This window comes from Chroicocephalus ridibundus, chromosome 1 (assembly GCF_963924245.1).
Source record: "Chroicocephalus ridibundus chromosome 1, bChrRid1.1, whole genome shotgun sequence".
NCBI lineage: Eukaryota > Metazoa > Chordata > Aves > Charadriiformes > Laridae > Chroicocephalus > Chroicocephalus ridibundus.
Window position 1 is genome coordinate 18,537,983 of NC_086284.1, and position 24,534 is coordinate 18,562,516.

General features: G+C 40.9%; 1 protein-coding gene across 2 annotated transcripts in view; it reads right to left on the minus strand.

The window, feature by feature from the left end:
- Positions 1–2,574: 2,574 nt before the first annotated feature.
- Positions 2,575–24,534, minus strand: part of PDGFD (platelet derived growth factor D) — a 142,304-nt gene continuing 120,344 nt past the window's right edge. For both annotated transcript variants that reach the window (XM_063330052.1, XM_063330042.1), the window contains exons 6-7: positions 18,023–18,237; positions 2,575–6,096 (exon numbers count right to left, since the gene is read on the minus strand). In XM_063330052.1, coding sequence (XP_063186122.1) covers positions 5,962–6,096; positions 18,023–18,237 — 350 coding nt within the window. In that variant the 3' untranslated portion in view covers positions 2,575–5,961. The remainder of the gene's footprint in view (positions 6,097–18,022; positions 18,238–24,534) is intronic.

Here is a 24,534-nt window from a genome sequence, read left to right on the forward strand (position 1 = left end):
GGAGGGAATCCTCTTTCTTCATATTCCAGATACAAGTGGAAATACCGTATTACCAAACCAAACTGACTTGTTTATTCTTTGTTTGGTAAAAGGCTTTGACTATGACAGTGGATAGAAAGACTTGACAGAATCGTATTGATATGAAGGGTGGTTCTGCAGACCACGTTCATCTTGGAGGGAGTAAACTGATTTCAGACTGAGCTGAGAGAGTTCATCTCAGTGCACCTGCTACTTGAGATGATAGTCTCCAAACTCAAACACAGAACAAAAAGGTTAATATGCCTGCTCCTATTACTTACCTAATAAAATGCAATGAATAAAAGTTAAGTGCTTTTTCTTATGTCACCACCCTCTATATCAAAATATTTGAAAGGAAAATTGATAAACCCAGTTCTGTTTAACCTGTTCCCTTCGTACTGGTTCTGAAACTGAAATTCTTTCAACTGAAGCAGAAATCCTTTGTCAGCTTGAAATTGGAGCATCTAACGCAGTAGCTGCTATTATGTAACTAGTTCCATTTTTATTAAAGCATGTCTGTGTCACCGCAACTTTCTATAAGGAATACATAAATCAGTTTCAAAAACCAGGTTTTAAAAATTCAGGTTTGAAGTATCTTTTTTGCTACCTATAAAGGAATTTCAGACCAAGTCTTAAGTTAAATCAATTTTTGAAGATAGTCTAAAACCTAGAATACTCCCTTTCTGCTATTCATGGCAGAATATTTGCTGGTTTGGAAATCCTATTTCTTTAAGAAGCCTTTAAAAAGAAATGCAAAATTGAATTTGCACTTTAAACACTTCAGGCAGACTTTCAAGGCCCGTCAATGAATGACCAAATAAATTATGGATGTTATGTATTTCAGCATATTTGACCAAGACTATCAATAAACAAAGTTAGAGTTCCTAGAATGGGAGACCAGAATACTAATTTCTGCATTTCATTAGCTGCTGCACTGGAGTCCCTGTGAGAGTAAGTACAAATTGGACATCTGTTGAATTCGCATCACAGCAGTGTGACTGGGGAATGCACTCCAGAAAAGAGCAAGGGAAATCTTAAATGAATTTGCAGGGAAGTATTATTACAGCTGTTGCAGATCTTAAAATCAGCTAGAAAAATATTCTGCGTTCTTCAAAAATGGGAAGAAGATGGTTTAAAAAATGTATTATTGTTAATGAAAGGTAATTGTGAGTTCCTGAATGACCTCAGGAACCATATACTTTTTCATATACTTTTACCATATACTTTTTTGGGGTTGGACTAGACGACCTTTAAAGGTCCCTTCCAACCCAACAAATTCTATGATTCTATGATTCAGTTGATGAGACAGAGCTACTTTTCATGTTGCAGATTTATAAAAGCTTTCAGACATGTAAGCACAAGGACAAACTGATAATTTTAGCTAGCCGTGAGTTATATAGGTACATAGCGATGCCAGATGGGAGGAGCTTTATTCCATCCTTGAACACTTAGCACTTGCTGAGCTGCTGTCTACAAAGCATTTCTGAATTACAGTGCATTTCTGAAGGGCAAAAAATGTCTCCTCCACCCATTAAATATGTCCTTGTTCACTGTACACGAGAGAACTGCCTCCTTTGTTAGGAAATGTCTCTTCTGACTGACTTTTTTAAAAGGGAAGGGAAGGGAAGGGAAAATGAATTATTTCTCTGAGTAACAAGGACCAAACCAAAGGGGATAAATATGCTCATCTGAACGGCTGACTGTTCCAGATTGGTAGCATTACTGTAAAGAACAAGGTGCACATGCATGAGGACAGGCTGCAAAGCTGGGTCTCCGGACTGCATGCTATCTGTATTTCCCTTATCAGACAGGTCACCTAGCTAGTGAAGAATTAATTTAGCAAAATTTTCATTTTCAAAAAATTTCAAAATTTTCAAATTTTCCTTATTCAGTCCAAGATCCATGCCTAAGGCAGCTTTAGCTTAACACAAGAACCTTAAATTGAAAGTTAGTTATCAAAGCTATGAAAGTTATGTTCCAGATGAAATACAACAAAATTTGCTTCTGCCAAAGCTGGGGGAAATGTCCAAACTCACAAAGTTAGATTGAATTTCCCCATCGCGAGAGGCTTTAGATTCCTCCAGCTGCCCTGCACACAGGAATTGGATGCTTAGCTCTGCCCTCATTCAGGCGAGACGCAGAGCTCCAGCAGGAGCTTCCTTTACTAGTAAAGAGCAGCTTCAGTAGGACAAGTGAGGACATCTCTGCTGGAGCCGAGCCAAGCCTGCGGGGGCTGAGACCAGCACCGAGTCTGGGAGAGAGCCCTAATCCGGTGATCAGAAATGCTGTGCTGCTGTCACGCTGCTGCTGCTGCTTTGCAAAGAAGCTGTCAGCTTCTTCCAGCTCGGGGGTTCAAACTCGATTATCCCAAAATTGCACTTCGGTACTTCCCCGATGCTCCTGGAAACGACTGCTAAAATTCACAAGGACACCTAGCACGGATGGTGTCATGTTGTGGAAATGTCTTCCAGTAAATCATGGCTTTTAGTTCACCCGAATTCTGAATAATCACTCAGAGTATCTTCGTTCAAAAGCAGTATTTATTTTTTCATCAAGATAAGACACATTACATACTGCATAAAGTAAAAAATACTGCTAGGAAAGCTGCATTTAACTGAGATAACAACAACAAAAAATATATATATATAGATTGCACTTGAGAAAGTAGGCTCTATCCCAGAAGAATACAGTAAATAAAAAGCTAGCGAGTCGTTTGAAATTAGGAATCTTTCTCAATTTCCTTTGAAAATGTATTTATTTTGGGGGGTTCCAATTCCACCAATAAAAATGAACCAGATTAGTTTTTTAAATATTTTTGCTTTTTGTGTTATAATAGCATATAAACAAAATAACATATTTTACATAGTCAAAAGAGAAAATAAAGGTATGGGAAAACATCTTGGTGATTTCTGCTAATAAATAAAAAGGAAAAGTTTTGCTGGTATTTGGTTTCACCAGGGTCACTGCAGCTCAGGGCTCAGGTTTTTAGGAATTTTTCCTAGTTCACATGTATGTTATCACCCCACACTGCCACATAAAGCCCATCCTTGACTCACCTGCGCTGGCCGGGAGCATTCTGTCTGTAGGAAGCAGTGAGTAGTCCCATTCATTACTAAGTTTCCAAGGAGTAATACTTTAAATTTTGTGGTAAGTTTAGCCTAGAAAGTAAGCCCAACATTAAGCAAGCTCTTTTTACTTTACAGCTGATTTTTTCTGCTGGACCCTGCTGCCTGTACCTAATTCAGTTAGATAAACTATTAGCTGTTCAGTCTTTAAAATGAGTAATCACACCTTCTGCCTTTGTGTATCTCACTTAGATGCCCAAATCATTTTTCTGAGCTTTCTACGTCATCAAAAGAGAGAAAGAAAAGCTCCCATGTTGGGCAATTTCAACCTGGGGGCTAAGGCACCCTTTGGAAGAACCTCTCTCTCCCAAGTGCGTGTAGTGGTTAACTCAGGCTCCCAGATGAGGCTGGATCCCCCAAATTAGGAGGTGTCGATACCCGTCCCAGCACATGGCTCCTGGGGTGGAGACTGGGAGAGCAGGCAGAGGTGCACGGGAGCCACCAGGCGCAGTGGATGCCCTAGTGCACGTTTTCCCCTGGGGTGGGAATTGAAGGACCACTCAAAGCACAAAGCCATACGAAACCGATGCTTCCTACAACGCTGACTATGAGGCCAAGAGTGCTTAGGCATAATTTGGGCATAATTCATTCAGGAACATACATTGGAGTGCACTGTCTCAAAAACAAGCAGTACTGCCAAGGTCTTGCATGCAAATTTCTTCCAAAATTAGCTGAAAATTATGGAAGGACGGGGTCAATGTTGTTATTAAACTAGAGACAGAAAAAGAATGAAGTCTTCTTTAAACAGTCCTGAACTATGAAACGAAGCTGTCAATCTTTGGTTACAGTGCTGTTCTTTTAATGTGAATTGCTTTGAAAAATGATGAATCACTTCCCAAATCAGCATTCAGGAGCATTTTTAAATAGACATCTGGGAGCCAGAGAGGAAAAATTAACATAAATAATAAAAACCCCACACTTTTTGAATCTCAAAGGTTAAAGTACAGAAAAGAAAGTAATACAACATTTCTAAGGGATGTTTCAGTAAAGTTTTGCTAAAATTATAAAAAAGCACTTATAAAATACTTGATCTGATAAAGAGGGTAAGTCAGAACACTAGGGCACTTTTGTTACAAAATTGTAGGTTGCTAAAACATACTGACTTGAAGGCTCTCAATATTGTATTATAGCACATGCCACTTTCCACTAATTATTAACGCACTATTGTCAAACTACTTTGCTCTTTCAGAGAGACAGAAGCGTTAAGAGGCAACATGAACAAGACAAATTGATGTAGCCTACGTCTGCTATTAAATATAAAACCTCAGCCATTAAACGTGCCGCTTCATTCTCTCTGTTGCATTCATGATCAAAACTCCAATTCTTTGCCTGAATGAAATCCTCCTGTATTTTACATTTTTGGAGCAGCATTTAAAATCCTTTAAAAGCTAGTTTGGAAGGATTTTTTTTCTTCCTTTTTCAGCTAGAGCACTTTCGTAATATTTTAAAAGGCATAGGAAGATATGTTGTAGCTTTTAAAGTGCTTATTTTATTATGAGGTGGCATTTAATAATATTCTTCTGGAAGTTAATAAATGATGCACATTTTCCATGACAGACAGACATTGCTTAATGAGTTAATATGCCTCAGCAAAATGCAATCAAAAAGAAATTCACTGTCAACAGTTTAACCATGGCAATACACAGAGCTGAAATGAGACAACTAACCTCAGATAACTAAGATTAATGCATATATGACGCAGTTATAATAATCCATATTTAAAACAAACAAACAAACAAACCCCAAACCAAATAACGATAATTAAATCTCAAGCACAGTTTTGTTTCCCAGTAACACAACTGCAAAACAAATCAATATTTTCAACAAACAAGTGCCCTATCTTCATTGCCTGCACAGGGGGAACACGGCACTCCTCGACCTGCAGCGAGGAGTACACAAGGGGAGGGCAGTTTCTCTCTTTTCGTGTCGAGGGGGCTCCTCCTGGGCAACTGTGGGCAGCTCTGGGCAAGGGGCAGGAGTCCAGACCACGCAGGTGGAGACCAGAATCAGCCCCATCCCACGGGGATTTACTTGGGGACCTGGTAGGAGCCCCTTCTTGCAGAAGCACCTGGGCGATGGCTCCCGGGGAGTCACCAAGGAAAAAGTACCAGCCTCCGCACCCCACTACCACCACCAGTGTCCCAGCTTATGCAAAGCACCTACTAACTCAAGCACACAATTTGCTTGTGTACAAACAGTGAGATCTGACTCTACTGGCGTGTTATTTCACGTAGTGATGGATTTTCCTCATTATATCTCACTCTGTTGGGCCACAACATTGGGAAATTCCCTCTTGGATCAGGACAAACCATTTTACACTCATAAAGGCTCAAATTCTCTCTTCATTTATACCCACAAAACTCTACAGACTGTCAGAAGAGCTGAGCAGGTAGAAATGGCAGCAGAATTTGAGTGTAGGAACTGGTGAGTGAGAAACAGCAACACAATGCTATTTCATTGCCAGCTACCACAAATACCTACACAACTGGTATTTCATTTGAGTGGGCATTGTGTGCCTAAGGACTATAAGCGAGCTTTGAAAATCTCAACCCTCAGAATCTAGCTACAGATAACCATAATCCTATATTCTTGGATGCTGATACATAAATGTACGATATACCTGTTTAGCTGCCATGGCACTACTCAGCATGGCTACGCTGTAACACAGCGATCATTTTTGCTAATTGCAAAGGCAGGCTAGTAGCAAAGTTCAAATGATTAGTGAGTGAAGGTCCTCAGAGCAATCCTGCTTAAAAGTAAACGTCCGGTAACCTGCAATTAGTGTGCCTTGGTTTTTTTCTCTTCTTTTTATTTTTTCTTATCGTGGTGGTCTTGAACTGCAGATACAATCACAACGCTCATGGTGATCCAGCTGTATATCTACTAAGGCCATGTTGTTCCTGGTTCTGCCTTTTCTTCGGGGATGCCCAGCCTCAGGGATGAATTTCAGCACCTGGGAGGACCAACAGAAATGCATTGATTAGAAAACGCTGTAAGAAATTTGAGGATGAGAGTGTTGGGTCCCTGAGAGCACCAACAACCCTTAATGGCCCTGACCAGCATTAATTTGGAAACATTTTTGTTTTACTTCCAGCTTTTTCTTTCCACTCTGTGACATCCTGCTGTACTGTTTGTCCTGGAGCTTTGACAGACTGGATTATTTCCTACATCAGGTATCCTTATATCATGCAGTTCCCTAACCGTGTCCAGAGTTGCTTCTTTGCATGCAAATTATCAAGTGTGTTTCCTTTGGCTCGTCTTTGCAGTCCCATACATATTTGAATTGCTCTGCCCCTTCTCTCACTTGTATAATATTTCTGCTCTAAAGAGCAAGGAACATTTTTTTATGCAATTTGAAATTTCTGAAGCACTTATCATTAGAACTGGTCCAAAACTGAAATGCCTGTGGGAGGCAGAATGGAGCTTGTGGAAAATATGTGCTAGATCCCATCAAGTTTCTCTGGAATGTGACTTTTGTTGGCTTGCCTTAAAAATCTCTGCCTCATTTTCAGTAATTTCTTAAGAATTTACTGTCAATAATGTGAAAAAAACAAGCAAACGAAAAATTATTTCCTAGGGAACGATGCATCATTTAAGAGGCTTCTGAAAAAATTCTGTCTAGGCAAGATAACCCCAAGACCCTTAAAAAAAAGGGTTGTAGGATATGAAGAAGATGAACAAGAGGCAATGTATACAAGTTGTAACAAAAGAAATCCTATTTTCAGTATAAGGAAGAAAATACTGAGAGTGGTTAAACACTGAGGCAGGTTGCCCAGAGAGGTTGTGGAAACCTTGAAGATAGTAAATATTAACAGGACAGGGCCCTGAGCAACCTCATCTAACTTAAAAATTCTGCTTTGAATGGGAGATTAGGCTAAATGACTGCCAGAGCTGCCTCCAAACACATATTATTATATGAATCTATGATTCCCTGAAAATGGTCTTATGGATATGTGGAAAACAGCCATAACGTTGAGTCCTATCCAATCTTCTGTGATAGTGTAAGTACGTAGACGATGGACTGGAAAGAGCAGAGGAGGATGGCGGCTTGCAGGGTCGTGCTTTGCCAGCCCACTGCTGGAGGCTGAGTTACTGTGTAAGAGCTCACACCCCAACTAGCACAGGGGCACACGTTGAAGGGAGGAAATCCTGTTTTGCTTCATTAGTTTGCTGTTGATGGGCCTACAGTAGTTTAACAAATGAGACACTAATTTCCAGTTTCTGCCCTGAAGCTCAAATACTAGTTTGGATTAGGTACAACAAATGAGTTAAGACTAAGACCACTTTAACTCTCCTACAGCATTTTTCTTCCCAAATCTCACAGTGCATTGCACAGAAAGATATGCATCATTGTCAAACTTGTATAGATGGAGAATCTGAAACTGATTTCCTCAAGGCCCTGCAACACATCAGTAGAAAAACTACCAGTGGCATTACATGGTCCTTTTCCTTTTAAAATCCCTAATTTGCTGATGGGGAGCAGGACACACAGAAAGCAAGGCTGCAGCTCCACAGCTGGTGGTAGGCAGGTGGGACAGTTCTGCTCTCTGTGGCCTCAAGCACTTGAGTCCAGAAACCATGCACTGGTAGGGTACCAGAGCTAACACATCTCACCTCTTGGCAGGCTGTTGTGACTCATACTAGCTTGGCCGAGTGACTGGTAGATCACCTAGATTTGTCTTGCTTGTTCAAAGATGGAGAGAAGTCTGTCTTGTCTATGACCTGCCAAAGCCACTGGTCATAGGTCCCAAAGTGGGAAGTGGGACCTAAACATCTTTAGCTTCTCAACCACAGAAACTCCCACACTTCTGCCCTGAATAAGAGATCCCCTAGCTAACAGATCATACTGTTACTCAATTAATAATCCTAATTTTTGTAAGCACTTTCTGTGCTTTGACATCCAAAACCCTAGATGAATTGAGATGGTCTCGGAAAGGAGGGGGAATAAGGGGCTGCATACTAGATCAACAAAGTATTAGCAATTTCAACACAATTAGGAAGTCCCCAAAAGTAAATGTGAATGAAAGGTTAATCACGGATGCTGTATAGACCAGGTGGGGAAGAGCAGACAGGTAAGCAGCCTTCGGGATGAGACCACTCGTTCTCTACCATTAATGCCCAGAGGGTAGGAAGGTCATGGGATGTCACAAAAGTGATAAGCACTGAACACAGTCTATTATTTTGTCCTCCCTTTTGCGATAAAATTTATGTTTAACCTATGCAATACTGAGAGGAATAAGTGTGCCTAAGCAAGGTACAGACATGTTGCTTTAACGTGTTGGGAAGATATAATTACTTTTCCCTGTTAGAAATGCAGACATATGTTGTTTTTTGTTTTGTTTTTTAAAAGCAACAAAATTATAATGGTTTTGAATTGATTTCAAACATTGATTGCCTCACTATATGCCATAAATCCTGATGGACACCAGGACAATTCACTGAACCACACTGTCATCGAAAACACAGAGGAACTGAACCCAATCAGGTTGCTACAATTATTACAGAACTGAAAATAGACAACATCTTCAGAGATGCTTTTTTTAAGAAAACATACTTTCAAAATAAAGTACAGCTGCTGATGCTGAACCCATGATAAAATTCTTTATTTAAAGAAGCCTTTCATCAAAGTCTGACAAATTCAGACGATTGGCACTTTGCAAGATCATGGGTAGGTAGATCTGCTTTTTTCAATTGAGAGCAAATGAAAGCATGCAATGGGATGAGAGCAAAGATGTGGGCTGTACTTAAGCTTGCAGACCTCCTGACAGCTTGGGGATTTTCCCTGTGTTTTATATTAAGAAACATGAGCACAGTATATGGGCTTTGCTGATAAGAGTAGAAAAATGAATTGGCAGGCGCTTCCCCAGACAAGACGGGAAAGCAGTGTTTGAACACAGCTGAAATTGGACTGCTTTAATAGCTGATCACAGAACTGATGTTCAAAGCTCTCCGTCTAGCTTCCATCTAATAGTTTTAGTTTCAGCTAAAAACAAGGGAATTGAAAAGAATCAGGAAGTAAGGCCATTTCTGGTGACCACAGTAGTTGAAAGAAAACCCTTTATTCTGAAAATAGCTGCTGTTTATTCATTACATGGTCAGGTCCTTAAAGGTGAGGAACTACTGAATTAATGAAAACAGTTCAAAGAAATTTTGTTCAGGACAGTTTATTGCTCCTTTTTTGATGGGATCAGTAGCTGTAAGAAAATATGGATGTGAGGAAGGTTTGGAATGCTCAAAAGGCTTCTTTTGTGTGGGCGAAAAAGAAGAATAACCTTGCAGTTTTCAAATTAAAGGAACAAAGTCTGTCACTACTCATCAAAATGTGGTGCCTCAGCTGTTCAGATCACTGCTTCACAAAGAGTATATGACTACAACCATGTCCCCCTCGTCAAACACTGAGATAATTATGGTCATAAAACTATTAAAGCAATAAAAAAAAAAAATCAAGACAGGGGACTTAGCTTCTGAGCTGATTTGTTTTTTATAGGTAATACAAAAAAGGACATCAGGGCCTTGTAGCATTTCTTGTGCAGACAACTCCAGGTGAGCACACCAACATGCTGGATGGCATTTTACTTGTAGATATGCTTGACCATCTGAGAGGTTTCAAGGTGAGGTGACTGTGGCCATCGCATAATTTTCCTTGGGGGTGGTAGTGAAGGAAATATAAAGAAAATGCTTACATGCATTTCCCTGCCAGGGATCTTGCTCATTGATCGTGCATTGAATTTGGATGCCAGCTTCTGAAGGACTTTTTAAATCAGAGGGCAAAGCCGTCACTGAAAAAAGCGTCTGGAAGCTGAAGCCAGAAAAACTCAAACTGGAATTCGGGCAAGCTTGTCTAAGTCACGCCAACTCATCGCCTGGACAGCCCTCCACGGAACTGTGGGGTTTCCAGTCTATTTGAGGACATGAGAAAACGGCCGCCTTTCCAGCAAGTATACAGTAGAAGTTTGGGTCTCGTTTTGGGGGCAACAGGGTACTCTCCAGTGGCCTGTGGAGCACAGGGGGTCAGGGCTGATGGCCCGGCGGCCCCTCTGATCTCAGCAGATCTGTAAGAGCACTTCATGGTCAGGGGCTGAGGAGAGCTGAGCAGTGATGACTGCTAGGAAAGGACCCAGCTGGAGAGAACCTCTTCACCCTGACCCATACCTAGCATTTCTCCAGTAGAAGCAGCAACAAAGAGGTGACTCCAGAGAATGATTCACCTGAAACACCCACCCCTGGTGGGGCTAGCTCTGATAACTAGGAAAGGAGCCCAAAGGCTGGACTCGCAGCTTTGGATGGGTAGAGCCAAATGAGGTGAATCACTCCCTCCGGCATTCGCTGATGGTCCTAGCCATATATCAGGCAACATTTAGCCATGACAGTCCACGATGGCTGATTTCTGTTTTAATAAAAAGCAAAGAGTAATAGGAAACTCAGTCAACACTTCTTAAAGTAATAAAAAAATAAGTGGTATCCAGTTGCTTATAGCCATTTTTTACTTATCATTTACTTATTAGGAACAACAGTAACATTCTTTGTTAAATTCTTGACCAGTAGTTTAAACACTAATAGAAATCTGAAGCTTCACTCAAAAATCAGCTTTTTTTTTTTTTTTTTCCCGATTAGCTTAAGAAGACCACAGATAATCAATAACATGACTACGGCTTAGCAAATATCTGGTTAGCTTCATATTCCAGTGACAGAGGTTGGAGAGCAACTCTGGATGCTATTTTAGATAGCGCAATTTGTACTTTGCAGAATTTATTTTAAAATCCTGTTATGCAGCATTATCTAATCTCCTTCTGCTCATCTAAAAATACCATCATTCTAGCATGCAAACCAAATTATATTTGTCTGAGATTCATGAAAGAGGAAGCATCAGAAGTGCAAAACATTCAACACAGATCCAAGTTCTGATACAGATGAAAAACCTTACTCCACAATTTTTGAAAGTTATCTAATCTAATCCAAAGGTCACACACAGTTTAGCTGTGCTCTGAGCATAAGAAACCAAGCATTATGGGAATGTGGTTCATAATTTAGCATAAGAACCTTTATTCTAGTAGGAACATAGCCTAAAATAACACCACAGACCCAAAGCTGTATTCTTTTGTACCAGAGAGAATTACAGGATAACGGGAACAAGAAAAAAAGAGTTCATTTGCTGATCAGTGGTAGCATTCAAACTAAGGGATTATTAAATGTAGATGGGATTACTGATCCTATTTTTTAATTTGTATGAATAAGAAGCACCTGGTTTTAACACAGCAAACGTGAAAAATTTTAATTGGTTTAAAACTCAGGCATCTAAAAGAGTCACTAAAGCTACGATGTTTTTGACACGTGTGACATCAACAAGACCCTCACTTTTGGTGATCTTGTCCCACATTATGGCTCCAGCTTTTGCTTTTTCACTGCCCAGATACAGGTGTTCCCCCTTCTCATATTACCTCTCTGCCCACACATGTATCACAGGATGTCTCACTTGCTTAACTTCCAGATGTCATCCCAAAAACTTTCATTTTCATGTAGTGAAAAATGAACCTTTTTTCTCTCACTGCACCTCTGTGCTCTCTCTGCTCATCCTGTGGCCTAGCAGTTGTTTCTGACTCATTCTGTTTCCTTTGCATTCCAAATAAATACCACTGCTACTTCTTGTATAATATGCATTAACTCTTTTGTCAGGTTAATTCTGTGCCTTTATTACCATAACAACCTTTTATCTCCTTTATACATGTACTATCAACTCCAGGATGCAGAACAAACAGACCATATTTCTTGCACACTGGTTTGATGACACTAGCTCTTTTTAATCCCTTAGAAAATTTACTTTGTTGTATCAGCAGCATTTGTATAATTTTGTCCAGTTATCTTATGTTTCCCTGTGTAAAGACAGAGTGAGAATTATCAACTGCTCTCTCAAGCGCTTCCTTAAGGTTTGCTTCTCATTTCTCTGAAAAAAAAAAAGGAAAAAAGAAAGAAAAAAAAGAAAAAAAGAGAAGAAAAGAAGAAGAAAAAAAGACCCCACAACAGCAAATTGTATTAGTTGCATTTCTTAACTCCATTGAAACAACTCCGCTGTCTTACTGAAGTCCCATATCACCTTTTTATTTTCTCCCCTGTTCTTTTCTCCCCAGTAATATTGCCTGCTGTCTTATTTTCCCTTTACAATGTTGGGTCCAGTTAAAGCTGTTTCTATGCCCCAGCAACTTGTGCAAAGACTTAGTATTGTGTAGGTACTCTGAGGTGCCTGTTACCTCTCTCAGGGCAGCAAGAGGTTGTGAAGTAGCCACCCTAACACTAATCTAAACCTTGTGGTTGATAATTAATTGCCTGTATGTCCTGTGAAGGCACCAGACAAGCTCCAGTCAACATGAAATGCGAACGGAGGTATAATGTTTCAAAAAGAGGAGGATGGTGGGGAGAAAGAAGCACCATAAGAGAGTGAAAAATGCATCAGTCTTTACAGGAGAGACAAGTATGGGTAAAAGATGCAATCAGCTTTCACCACTCTGCTTTTTTTCCTTAAATGCCTTTTAGCTGTATTGCTCAGCACTGTGTGTGTGGAGGTTTATACACTCTGACAAATTCTGGTTGCTACCTTAAGAGCATTTATTCCTCACGGAAGCTCATTTCACATCTCATCAGTTACAGCAACGAGATGGGGAAGCCGATTTCTTGTTTCTCTGAGGTACGTGCATGCTGGGCAGATGGCAGAGCTGCAGCCCGAGCTGAATTGGGTCCTGGCCTGAGTTCCCCCACACCTCCTCTGGGCTGGGTCATCTCCAGGTTTAGAGCCACCCCCTCTCTTTAAAGAGCAGCTCCAGGCACTTCCAAAGAAATGCACTGCAATGGAAAACACACTTTCATTTCGGCTCCCCTTTAGCAAGTCAGACAGCAGTGGATGTGAGCATTTGATGAAGGTGTGCTGCATCCATTTCCATGTATTGCTTTGTCTTTCCCTTGCATGGAGCCCTGCGACATAACTCAGCATCACTCATGGTAGACTCTGCCTGAGGGACGTTTTGAGACACTGCCAGCACTTCTCCTGTTTGGATTGCAGGGTTCGTGACACTATGTGGTAAATCATGACTATTTGTCCATGAGCTCTGGTCTCAAGCAAACCCAGAAGCCGTGGAAAACCACAGAGAATCACAAGACTTCTGCAAAAAAACCCCACCCATAATACTATCCATTTACTCAAGTTATGAACCCATTTACTTCTGGAAACTGCCGAGTATTTTGGTAAAGTTATGGCAAACCTCCAGGTTATAAAAAAGACCCGAGATCTCATTATTAGCATTTCCCAGGGCAACAAAGAAAAAGACAGCCCTTACCGTGGCATTCTCATTTTCTCATTTTCCTGCTGTTGCATTGCTTCTTACAATTGGATGTGCTAGGAAAGAGCTGTACAGTCTGTTCGGGGAACTGGAGCAGCACTCACAGCTTAGGGAAATTAAAAGCTACACATGACAGCAATTAGTCCTGTGATACTAGGAGGGAGCGCTCGGTGGTGAGTACGGTGAGCTTTGAATAGGAACTCATGGGGAACTAAAAACACATGAAGAGCATAAGGAGAAGATAACCTTGAAGTCTCTCTGGACTAAAAGCCTCTCTCTCAACCAACACTCTGGGCATTAGTGTCCCCACAGCTGCTGGCATGCAGCTACTCCGGCACTGCAAGGCACCGGCTACAAAGCCAAAAAGAAGCCTATTGCTTCTGGAAAATCTGTCTGCCTGGCTTTCTCACCCAGAAATACTAGGTAGCTTGGAAATGCCAGACAACTTTTAAGTGATTTCCAGTCGCATTTTTACTGCTGAGGACAAGCATATCCATGTGCAGGACAAATAGCTCTGGTGGGTCCAGGAGCTCAGCAGATGAAGCTCCAGGAGAATCTTTAGGCAAAATCAGCCTCGGGGTCTGTGGGATTCAGTTTTAGCTGCTACAAACACCTTCTTTGCTCCACCACCTTATACTTCCTTCTGGTGTCTTTTGCAAGTAAATCAAAGTAATTAAGACTCGTGTTTGAACCTGGCCTATGTTCTCCTGCAGCAGAAGGCAGAGATTTTCAACCAAATTAACAGCGATGAGGATTTCATAAAGTGTGAAGTTCTGTCCTTTGTTAAGCAACTAAAGGCTTTTTGGTTAAGGTTAGTGGGTTTCAAATTGGCGTTGAAAAGAGTAAACCAGCTCCATGGTTCTAAAATCAGCATGTTGAGAGGTCCCTCCTCAGTGCCTTTACTGCCAGGCATTTAAATAAAATTAGAGTTAAGTGTCAAAGGAGAATAAAGAATAAAACTGATTAGCTGTGCATGGCTAATAATAATAATAAAGTGGAAAATATTTTGGACTAAAATTAATGGACACGTCTTTACTATGTCATATGTGAATTTATCTGCATGACTTCCACTCATGTTAATGGGAGCCACTTGGCTAAATTTCTGCTCAGTGAGCTGTTAATTCATCCCTAAGGGATTAAGTTTAAATTTAAACTTACAAAAGCCATTTAATGTTAAAGCTGAAGCACTGTCTTGAATTCATACGGTTTTCAGAGAACAAAGGAGGAGTGAAATAAATTAGCAGTGATATATTAGTGCGAATATTGAATTTCCTGAATTTAGTGATTAATTTGGGGCAGTCATAAGTTGTGACATCCTTGTTGTGACCAATACCTGGTTAACATGATATTCTGGTGTCCCAGCACCAGATGCTCCCAAACACCTGATAGAAAACAAGTGCTTGATAACATGTTTATAATCAGGATTTTTTTTTTGTAGCTACTGCCAATAGTTGGCTTATATTCTGGTACAGATGTGAACCAGTATTCTTTAGTTTATGTTTTACTTCTAGTTCTCTCAGAATCCTTCTGAATTATGCACCACTCATATTTTAAGGCTTGAAATTCCATACAGATTTACTGTGCAACAAAATCAAATTCCTTTTTATCATTTTCAATTAGTTCCCTTTCAATCTCTCTCTTGTTCTTTTCTTAAGGAAAAGAATATTTAGGAGGACCTGATTTTCCTTTAAGTACTAATCACTGTTTTCTGTCTTTCGCCGTGTCCTCTCTTATTCCCAGTTTTTTCTAAATGGAATTATCCAAAACTTTTGAGCCACTTTCCTCACACATGTTTTGGATGTGTATCTTCTCCTGTATCTCTTTTAATGTACGTGTTCTGCTTCTATATATCTTTTCTACACCTGTTTGTTGTCCTTCTAAGCACCAACAGTCAAAACCCAGTCTAAGTACCTCACCAATTTATCCAAGCCATAGTATTTGCTGCTTTATTACCTGTTCACCTCTGTTCCTGCAGAAGGCTGTCACTTGTTTTTTTCCTGTCACCGCTGCACGAAATAACTCTTTTCCTGAAGATCTTCATGGCAATTCACTCTCGACCTTTAGTCTTTGTTTCTCCCTCCTCTCCTCACACATCCAGTGTTACATGAATAAATAGTTGAGACTACTCATCCTAATGCTTGCTGCTTTTATAAACTGGATTTATAGGTAGTTACATAGGCCTTCCGATATCCCTTGCAGCCTTCTCTGCTGTCAAAGTACGTTATCTCCTGTTTTAGCTGTCATTTCTGCCACCTCTCTGTTCACCTCCCTCCAGATCAATCATACATGAAATAACATTTAATCCACGTGCAGGGGGCACCTACAGATAGCCACTTGCTATGTAGAAAATTGCTCATCTCTTCCACCTCTTTGCTCTTTATCTCTTAACCAGTTTCTAATCCATGTCAGATCTTGTCTGGTCAACTGTTCGCTCTCTGGAGAAGGTGCCAGGTCTTTTAGCATTCTTGTACAATGTTGTGATGCTGTATAAATATTTATTCATACATAAGGCATTCCGAGTTCATTTTATCAGCTCATTGTCATCTAGGTGTTTTATACCTATTAATTTTTTTCCAATTAACTTTTCTACCACTGAGATAAGGCTTTCCGCTCTGTAATTACCAGGGTCAGCCCCTGCATCTTGTTTAAAATTAGATAAAATATTAACTATTCTCTAGTCCAAGCTAATGTGGAGCACGCTGTATTCTGCAATCAATTATGAGAAAAAATCCCTTACCTTGGGAAAGAGTAGCCACACTACTTAGAGCGAAGCAAAGGTCTGACCTTCAACGGCCTTCTGCTATCGCAGCCCTAGGGTCTCCCAGGTCAATGCCTTTATGGTATGAGCCTACACCACATCCAGATTTAAAGCCCATAAAGTTCATTTTCACTTGAGACTTAAGCCAAGTGGTAAATCAGGATCTTATAAGAGATATGTGTCAGAAATTAAGTCAGCATGGCATGCAGCTACCTACTTTCAGACAACTGAAAGGATAATACCAAGTAACCTTCCTAGATATGTTCACTTTTGTGAACATTGTTCATGTTTGGTTCTGAAAATACTGATTTAGAGGCAAGAATATAAAATGCTCTTTCCTTGTTTTTTTCCCCTCTCTAAATGTCATCTGAATGAATTAAAAATAAATACAGTGGACTTCATTCTTATGCAAAAAATTTGCCTTCGCAAAAAATTTGCCTTCGTAAAAAATTGCTGAGTGGGAAAAAAACTAAGGCTGAAAGATTCAGCTGCTTTCTACAGGCCTAAATCTGGAAGGGAAGAGAGTTTACAAGTGACTTAATTGTCATTTCCAAGAATGGGCATAACTTTAAAAGATATAGTGCAAAACAAGAGGAAGTGCAGTCAAATGTCTCAAGGAACACATGTCTCTGTATTACTACAAAGAATAATTCCAGTAGTATATACATTCTCATCGTATCAGTCCTTCGCTCGGAAAAATCAGTCCAACGTAAGCCTCATTCTTGCAACAAAGTTCACTGGGATGCTGTGGTGACATCCACATAGAGAGGTCGCAAAAGTTCTCTGCAGCCTCTTCTAAATTGACTTACCCATAAATACCTGTTAACACCCCTTTCTCACACATATATAACCTCCTCCCACTCCGCTCATTCACCACTTCCAATGCAAATCGCTGGGCGATGTTGTGGCATTAAAGACATTAATATTAAACTTATTTAAAATGAGGCCTTCCCGAAGGTTGGCTGCGTGGGTGTGTGTCTCTCTAGGGATTACTGCAGTGGAAGTATGAATGCTGCTCCACGAGGTACCAAGCTGGTATGTAGCATGGATGGGCTGAGATAGTTGGGGTTGTTCAGCCTGGAGAAGAGAAGGCTCCAGGAAGACCTTATAGTGGTCTTCCAGTACCTGAACGGGGCCTACAGGAAAGCTGGGGCGGGCATGTAGCGACAGCCCGAGGGGCAATGGTTTTAAACTAGAGCAGGATAGGTTTAGGTTAGACATTAGGAAGAAGTTCTTTACAACAAGGGTGGTGAAACACTGGAACAGGTTGCCCAGAGAGGTGCTGGAGGCCCCATCCCTGGAGACATTCAAGGCCAGGCTCGATGAGGCTCTGAGCGACCTGATCTAGTTGAAGATGTCCCTGCCTACTGCAGGGGGGTTGGACTAGATAACCTTCAGAGGTCCCTTCCAACCCAACACATTCTATGATTCTATAGACAGCAAGAGCAATGCCATTATCCAAGTCTAGGCTCCACTCTAAGGCTACCTGAACCTGTCTGGAAGCCTAAACAGACCCTTCACCTCAGGAAGAGTGGTGAACACAGGGGGCACTCACAACCACTCTGGTCTCTCTCAAATGATGACACTTCACTGCGGTCAGTGATTTTTGCCCGTTGATTTTTGCACTGCAGATCCAACATGATAATCAATAACACGATACTGTATAATGATTATGGTAATGTAACATGATCATCAATATAAGCAGCACACACAGCTCTGAGAAAAGCCTTCAGAGTCCATGTAAGCAATAAATACCCAAAAGAAGTACCAAAAAAAAAAAAGAGTGAAAATACCTCATGATATTTTTTCACTGTTTTCCCTGACATGCACGTGCAGGATTTCCAGTTTGAAGTCCCACAGCCACAGTTTCCTCCACACCGCTGGACAAGGAGGCAGCGGGGGAAGAAAACTACATTTGTCAGCTTCAGTTCCTCCCTTAAATTGACAGAGTAGTTTCTCGGCGTGCAGCTGTAACGTTTCACATCATCATTCAATCTGTCCAGGTCAACTGCAATGCAAAAGAAGTTTCATTAGTAAGGTTTGAGTGGGACATTCCTCTGGTTTATACTGCTCCCCAGGCAGTCAGTAACACAAAGCGATGTGACACTGGCTGGAAAATATGTGAAGCATAGCAGTGATTCCTGAACAGATAAACATAAACCCACCAATTTTAAATCATTACAGGTGGCCATCCAGGCTCTCATCCTGCTCCCACTGACTCCCACAGCAGAGCTCACACTGACTATAAAGGTGAAGGGAAGGCTTGCAATAAAATACCAGCCTGAAAGCTTAAGAGTGGTTGCGTGCTTTGTCAGTGATCTGCTGGATCCTTGGGTAAGAGATTCCACTTCTGCCACTCTCTTTCCTCCTCTGCTTATACCTGGCTTACTTAGATGATGAGCTGCTTTTTTGTTATTATGGACATAACTCATTTTGCCTAACTGCAGGCGTACAAAAGGCAAACACTTTAAGGAAGGCTCTTCCTCTGGTCAGTAGAGAAATGTCTTTGGAGAGCGATTCATCCCTTCCTCACAAGGCCATTTAGGACAGGTGGCGTGACTTGCTTTCTCAAGTTGCCTGTGTTGTTTATGGATAGAGTCTAGATAACTCTTTTTTAGACAGAGAAATCAATCTAAGCAATATTAATTTCAGCTGGTAAATGCTACTATAACAGGCATACAAATAAATACAATTAAAACTAATGAGCTTCGTTGAATGCCAGTAGTCGGTTGATGTTTAAATGCCTGTTATCTCTGTGAGATGTGTCATGTAAACAAGTAGTAAAGCCAACCATAAAAATAACTTACAGACTATCAACTGTGAGTTTAAGTGCTGTTTCTAGCTTGTGCTTGTAAAGCTAAAACAAAACAAAAAAACTCTTCCATAAATCCATTTTCCACAATTATAACACAGATAAAAGTAACAGATTTAATGAGTTTTACTTCTATAGAAGTTTTCTGATTTCTTTTTCCCTCCTTTTCTGCTTTTTTATTTTCATTAGGATTCTGTTCACCAACTAAGTGTTCAAAAGCTCAATAACTCATTCAGAACTAGAGGACGTGAACTTGTGTTGAGTTCCCATCCCAAATGGTATTTGCAAATAGAAATATAAACAGGAAAACAGGAACAACTCAAATGAGAACTGAAATAACAGTGTAGTGTTTGTGAACACATCAGATTTTCATGCACGTGTTTAATAGTTTGACACCATCTCTGGTCCTAAGTGCACCCACGCTTGTCCTTTACTACAAACATGTGAAAACCTCCAACAAAGACACTGTATACCTCCTGTGACTCAGTCCTTGTCAACAACACAAAGTAAATTGTGGAAAAAGCTGTTATTTGTAAATACCATGCCCCTTTACATTCTGGCCTGGAGATATTCACATGGCAGATATGCAAGAGGCAAGGGTACGTAAATGTCACAAGTACTATAATAGAAAATCATAGTAGCTTCACTTTTCTGGCAAGATGTTATCTCAGTCAATGGGAATTTAGCAGATAAATTGTGATTTTCTAGCAATTGTGATACATCTTGCCATGAAATCTCAGTGGTTCTCTCCAGAGAGCTAGCATCTCTCCAAAAAAAGGTATAGATCATCCTCCTGATATAGGCACAAAATCAATGGGGCTGCTGGTATACTCGTGCACTGGGAGAAAAAATACACTCTGAATGTCTGGGACAAGGACTTAGAAGTCCAGAGAATATGGATTTCTTTGTTTTAACAGATGATATTTTCTTCTCCACTGTCATTCTCCAAAGCCACCCCTTCTCATTGCAGGCTCCCAGTCTAATTCTTCTTGCAGCAAAGCGTTCCCCACTCCTCTAAATGTTCTCATCAGGACCTTTGCCATCAGCTTTGCTTACAGATAATGCAAAGAGTGATCTGGCTACTATTCCTTTCAGGCGAGTGATGTGAAAGAAAAGTTAACCAAAGGAAGACGACAGCAGAAAATATTCTGCCTTCATGTTTAATGAGATTTCTTCAGGGGAAAACCTGTATCACTGGTTGGGATCCATATCAATGGCTACTGATATGAGCAGGCTCCTATCGGGACAGGCTGGCCATGGACTAGGATGGCATTTGCTGATGGTGCATTTCTAGACAGAGTTGGAATAAAATACTCAAAGGCTTAATTCAGCCTTAATTCAGTTGTGATAACATAGGAAATAAGGCTTCCAGTAACAAACTGGTCATTAAAGAGGGCCCAGACCCAGGTCACAGGAACTGACATCTATGTCCAGGAGAAGATGTCCAGGGGACTGAACAAAATTTGCTCTAGCACAGATGAAATTTACCCTCAGGCTCAACAGTCCTCCTCCCTGCATTGAGCTGATACCTATTATCACCACTGCGTTATCAACACAGAAATGAGTCTTTGTAACGAGACTGGCAGAGAGGGAAAGCACCAGCATTTAAAGGACCAGGGTGGGGGGGCTGTCCTGCAGAGAGCATATTATATCCATCACAGCGTTACACATATTAGCTTCAGTATTTAAGCTGCTCAATTTAAATGGCAAGGGGTGACCTGGCAAAGGGTTTTCACTGGAGGGAAGGCTGTGCTCACCAGCCTTCAAAAGCCTAGTTTTGATGACTTTCAGAAGTCTTTGCAGGGTCTCTTAGGCTGTAGCTGAGTCAGTACTGTGGAGAGCTGTTGACTTGCTCGAAGCATAGGAGGGAAAAACCAGATAATTAGGATAATTTTTCCTCTATGCAGTATGAAGGAATCAGCTATTTTCAATGAGGGCTTGAAACATTTTTCTGCATGCATTCTTTAGGAATTCTGAAATCAATCAGTAGCAAATTACATTTTATTTAGCGCATTTTTCTGTGATGAACAATTTTTTAAAAACCTATGGGAAATCTTCCAATGGAAAATTGCATGAATTCTCCTTGGTTTCATACTCAAGGCATTCTGATCCTGACTTATTAGCAGTTTTCAGGACCCCAAATCCCAGAATTATCATCAGATAAGATGTGAATTCTCTGCACTTTGGCATATCTTGGGTATCAGAGTCCAGGTTGGAACGGACCAACACAATAGCAGAAAGGTCTTATTTTAGTGATGCTGAAATCATGAAAATAAATAACTGCCAGCAGAGAAGAAAAGACTAAATAAAGGCTTTAAGAGATACACAAGTATCAAAATACTCCAAAATACATCTATGAAAATTCATCTGAAGGTAAACACCTACGCTCTTTTTGACCCTGCTCTACAGAAATCCAGTGCTTGGTGGGATAGGGTAAGTGTGCAATGTCTTCTGTGGACAGCATATACTGTACTCTGGTAGCATCACACCGACACCCAAGAATAGTTGCTGTTGCCTTACTAGCTTTAGACCAGGGCTTGCAGCCCCCTAACAAAAGTACGTATTTTGCTCTGAACGACTCTCCCTGCTGAAACCTTCAATATGCATTTTTCCCTGTCCTGGGATTGTTTTACTGTCTGGAGCCAGTCCATTTCCTCATCCATATAACAATGAGATTTTACAGTACAGTCAGTTTCATGCGTCACTTCACCGCTGTGACTAAAATGTAACCGAGCCTTGGTGTGATTGGTGTGAAATCCTGCTGCTTTACTTATCAAGGACTGAAACCACTGGAGTCCTTAATTTAAAACTAGAACTAAAAGGTTCTGTAGACTGGATGCAAATAACTTCAAAGAATTATTACAGAATGTCTGCATCAGAGATTCAATTTAAAGGCAAGGCAGACGTAAAAAGATGCACTGGAGCAGTAAGCTGGATACTTGGGGTACAGTGTTTGCCCCCTCCTCCCCCTTAAATCCTATGCTTAAGTCCATCCTCATTTCACATAGTACTAAGGCACGTGCATACCTTGAAACATTGATCTTAATCAGAGGTAAGCGGTGAAACTGGGGACTACAGCTAATACCATGTCTTATTCAGAAGGTACAGCCTTAAAGATCGGAGAGTAGAGACAAACTATGTTGCTGGTCACTAATTAATTTTAAAAAGACAGGTGATCTGTTAGAGTTTCTTTTAACTCTTTGTTCCAAATTTATACATGGCCCCAACTATTATATCTGAACATTTTACACTTCTTTCATGCATCAAGCACAGACTGGATCCGTGGTAGCCACCTTGCCACAGTATTCCTACACCACATGTCAAGGCCATCTACAAGGAAGGCTATAAGGATTCAGGCAGGTGCAGACCTGTCAGCCTAGCCTCAGCCCACGGTAAAATTAATGAGTAAATCCATCTGGAAACAATGTCCAGGCACATGGAAAACGAGGGTGACTGGGAACAGCCAGCACAGATTTACCAAGGCCAAATTGTGGCTGACCGACCAGAGAGTCTGCTATGATGAGACAACTGTATTGCTGGATAAGGTGAAAGCAGCAGAGGCATGTGCTGATTTTTGACAGCGGTCCCTAGCATCCTTGCAGCCAAACTGCTGAGATATAATGGGATAGATGGAAGACAAATTGGGTAGATAATCAGAAGGTCCAAGGGACTTGAACAAAGGGATCAGCAATTCCAAGTACAACTTGTGGCTGGTTACTAGCGGTATTCCCCAGGGGGTAACACTGGGGTCAATACTGATAAAGACCTTCACTAATGACCAGAACAATGGAATGGTGGGAACCCTCAGCAAGTTTGTCACGGACACCAAATTGTGCAAAGTTGTCCATGTGCTGCAGGACTGCCTTTCAGAAGTACCTCAGCAGGCTGCCAGAATGTGCTAGCAAGAACCTCATGAGGTTCAGTGACGACAAATGGAAACTCCTTCATCCTGTATCAGTCCCAATATGCAGAGTTCTGTCCTAGTTTGACTTCAACCCTTTTTCAGGTATGGCTTACAGTTTGTAAACAAAGGTGCTGCTGTTTTCATTTTGACTCTTGGCTTTATAAAATTCCTCCTGCAGGGTGTGGAATTTTTCATAGACCTATGAATGTATTCCACCCTTTGTCCCCAGTGTTCGTGCTCCGCTAGCATGAAGGTGCATGCCAGGGCTGTGTCAGGTAGAGCAGAGGTACCGTACAAGCAGCCAAAGACGTTCAGAGCAGTGGTGTCATTGACTGAAACTATGGTGTGGTTGAACTTCAGTTGGAAAAATCAGTCCCATACATAACAGTAAACAGTCACATTGTCCACTACTTAAAACACCTAAATGCACTGACGCTGAAGAAATTATTCTTCTCCATACCAAATGTTGACCAAGCCCTGTGACTTTAGTCTTCAACACACATGGCTGATGGTAATCACTGTTCCACCGCACAGGCTTAATGATACCACAATAAGCACTTTGTTAAATACACCTGAAAACTTTGGAAGCCGTCCAAGTCTTTCTGTGGGAGCTAGGGAGAAGATGCTGCGATTTGGATTTACTACAGAACCACAATGCCAAGACAAACCTCCTCATTACAGCAGCTATTATTTTAGAGGAATGAGAGATCAGAATTTCAGTGGGATTGTAACGGTTCACATGCAACAAGGTTCACAATATATAGACCTATTATAAACTGGCAAACTAATTATCAGCTGTGGTATGGGTCAAGTAGCAAAAGCAGGCCAAACCATCAGTGTCGTAAATGGACATAGCTTCATTGAAATCAATGGAACTGAACAGCTTATTCCAGTGATAAATGATATGCTGCAAGTTTCACTAGCATTTTTAAAAAGGCTTCAATAAGAAAAACTTTCACTGCAGTGACTGACAATAATGTCACGTAAAACATGAAGGAAAATCTCATTTGTCACAGAGGGGGAAGAGTACAGACATAGATCTGAATTAGATTGTGAAATGAAAGAATGTGTGTAGTTTGCATGCAACAGACAACTTGGTTCCCAACTGAAGAAGGGTGGAAGAAATATCCTGTTTTTTAAGCTCAGGGAATGCTTTAAATTAGCAGGTATTTGAGAAGGTATTCTGTCTACTTGGAATAGTCACATTTGCCATGAATGAGCAGGCATTCGGCATTTGTGATGCCTGCACTCCCTGTCTGGTGCACAGAAACTTGCTGGCAGCCATCCCATAACCTTTCAAGGAAGAGTACACGGATGTTTGCAGTAATTTATTGGCCACTGTTTGCAAATCCCTGAGAAATTACATTCCTGAGCTCAAATTTTTACTTCTTGATAGACCATTGTAAGTAGTGACAATTAAAAACTATTGTTAAGGACATGGCAAAACTTGCCTGGGCTTGGGAACCTGTTTGGCCATGGACAGCAGAAACATTCCATGAAGACTTGTGCTCTCACCTCACTGCTCCCCTTCTAGAGAGCAGTGTGGCTACGCCAGTGTTTATTTATTTAACTTGTAAAGCTGTCATTGC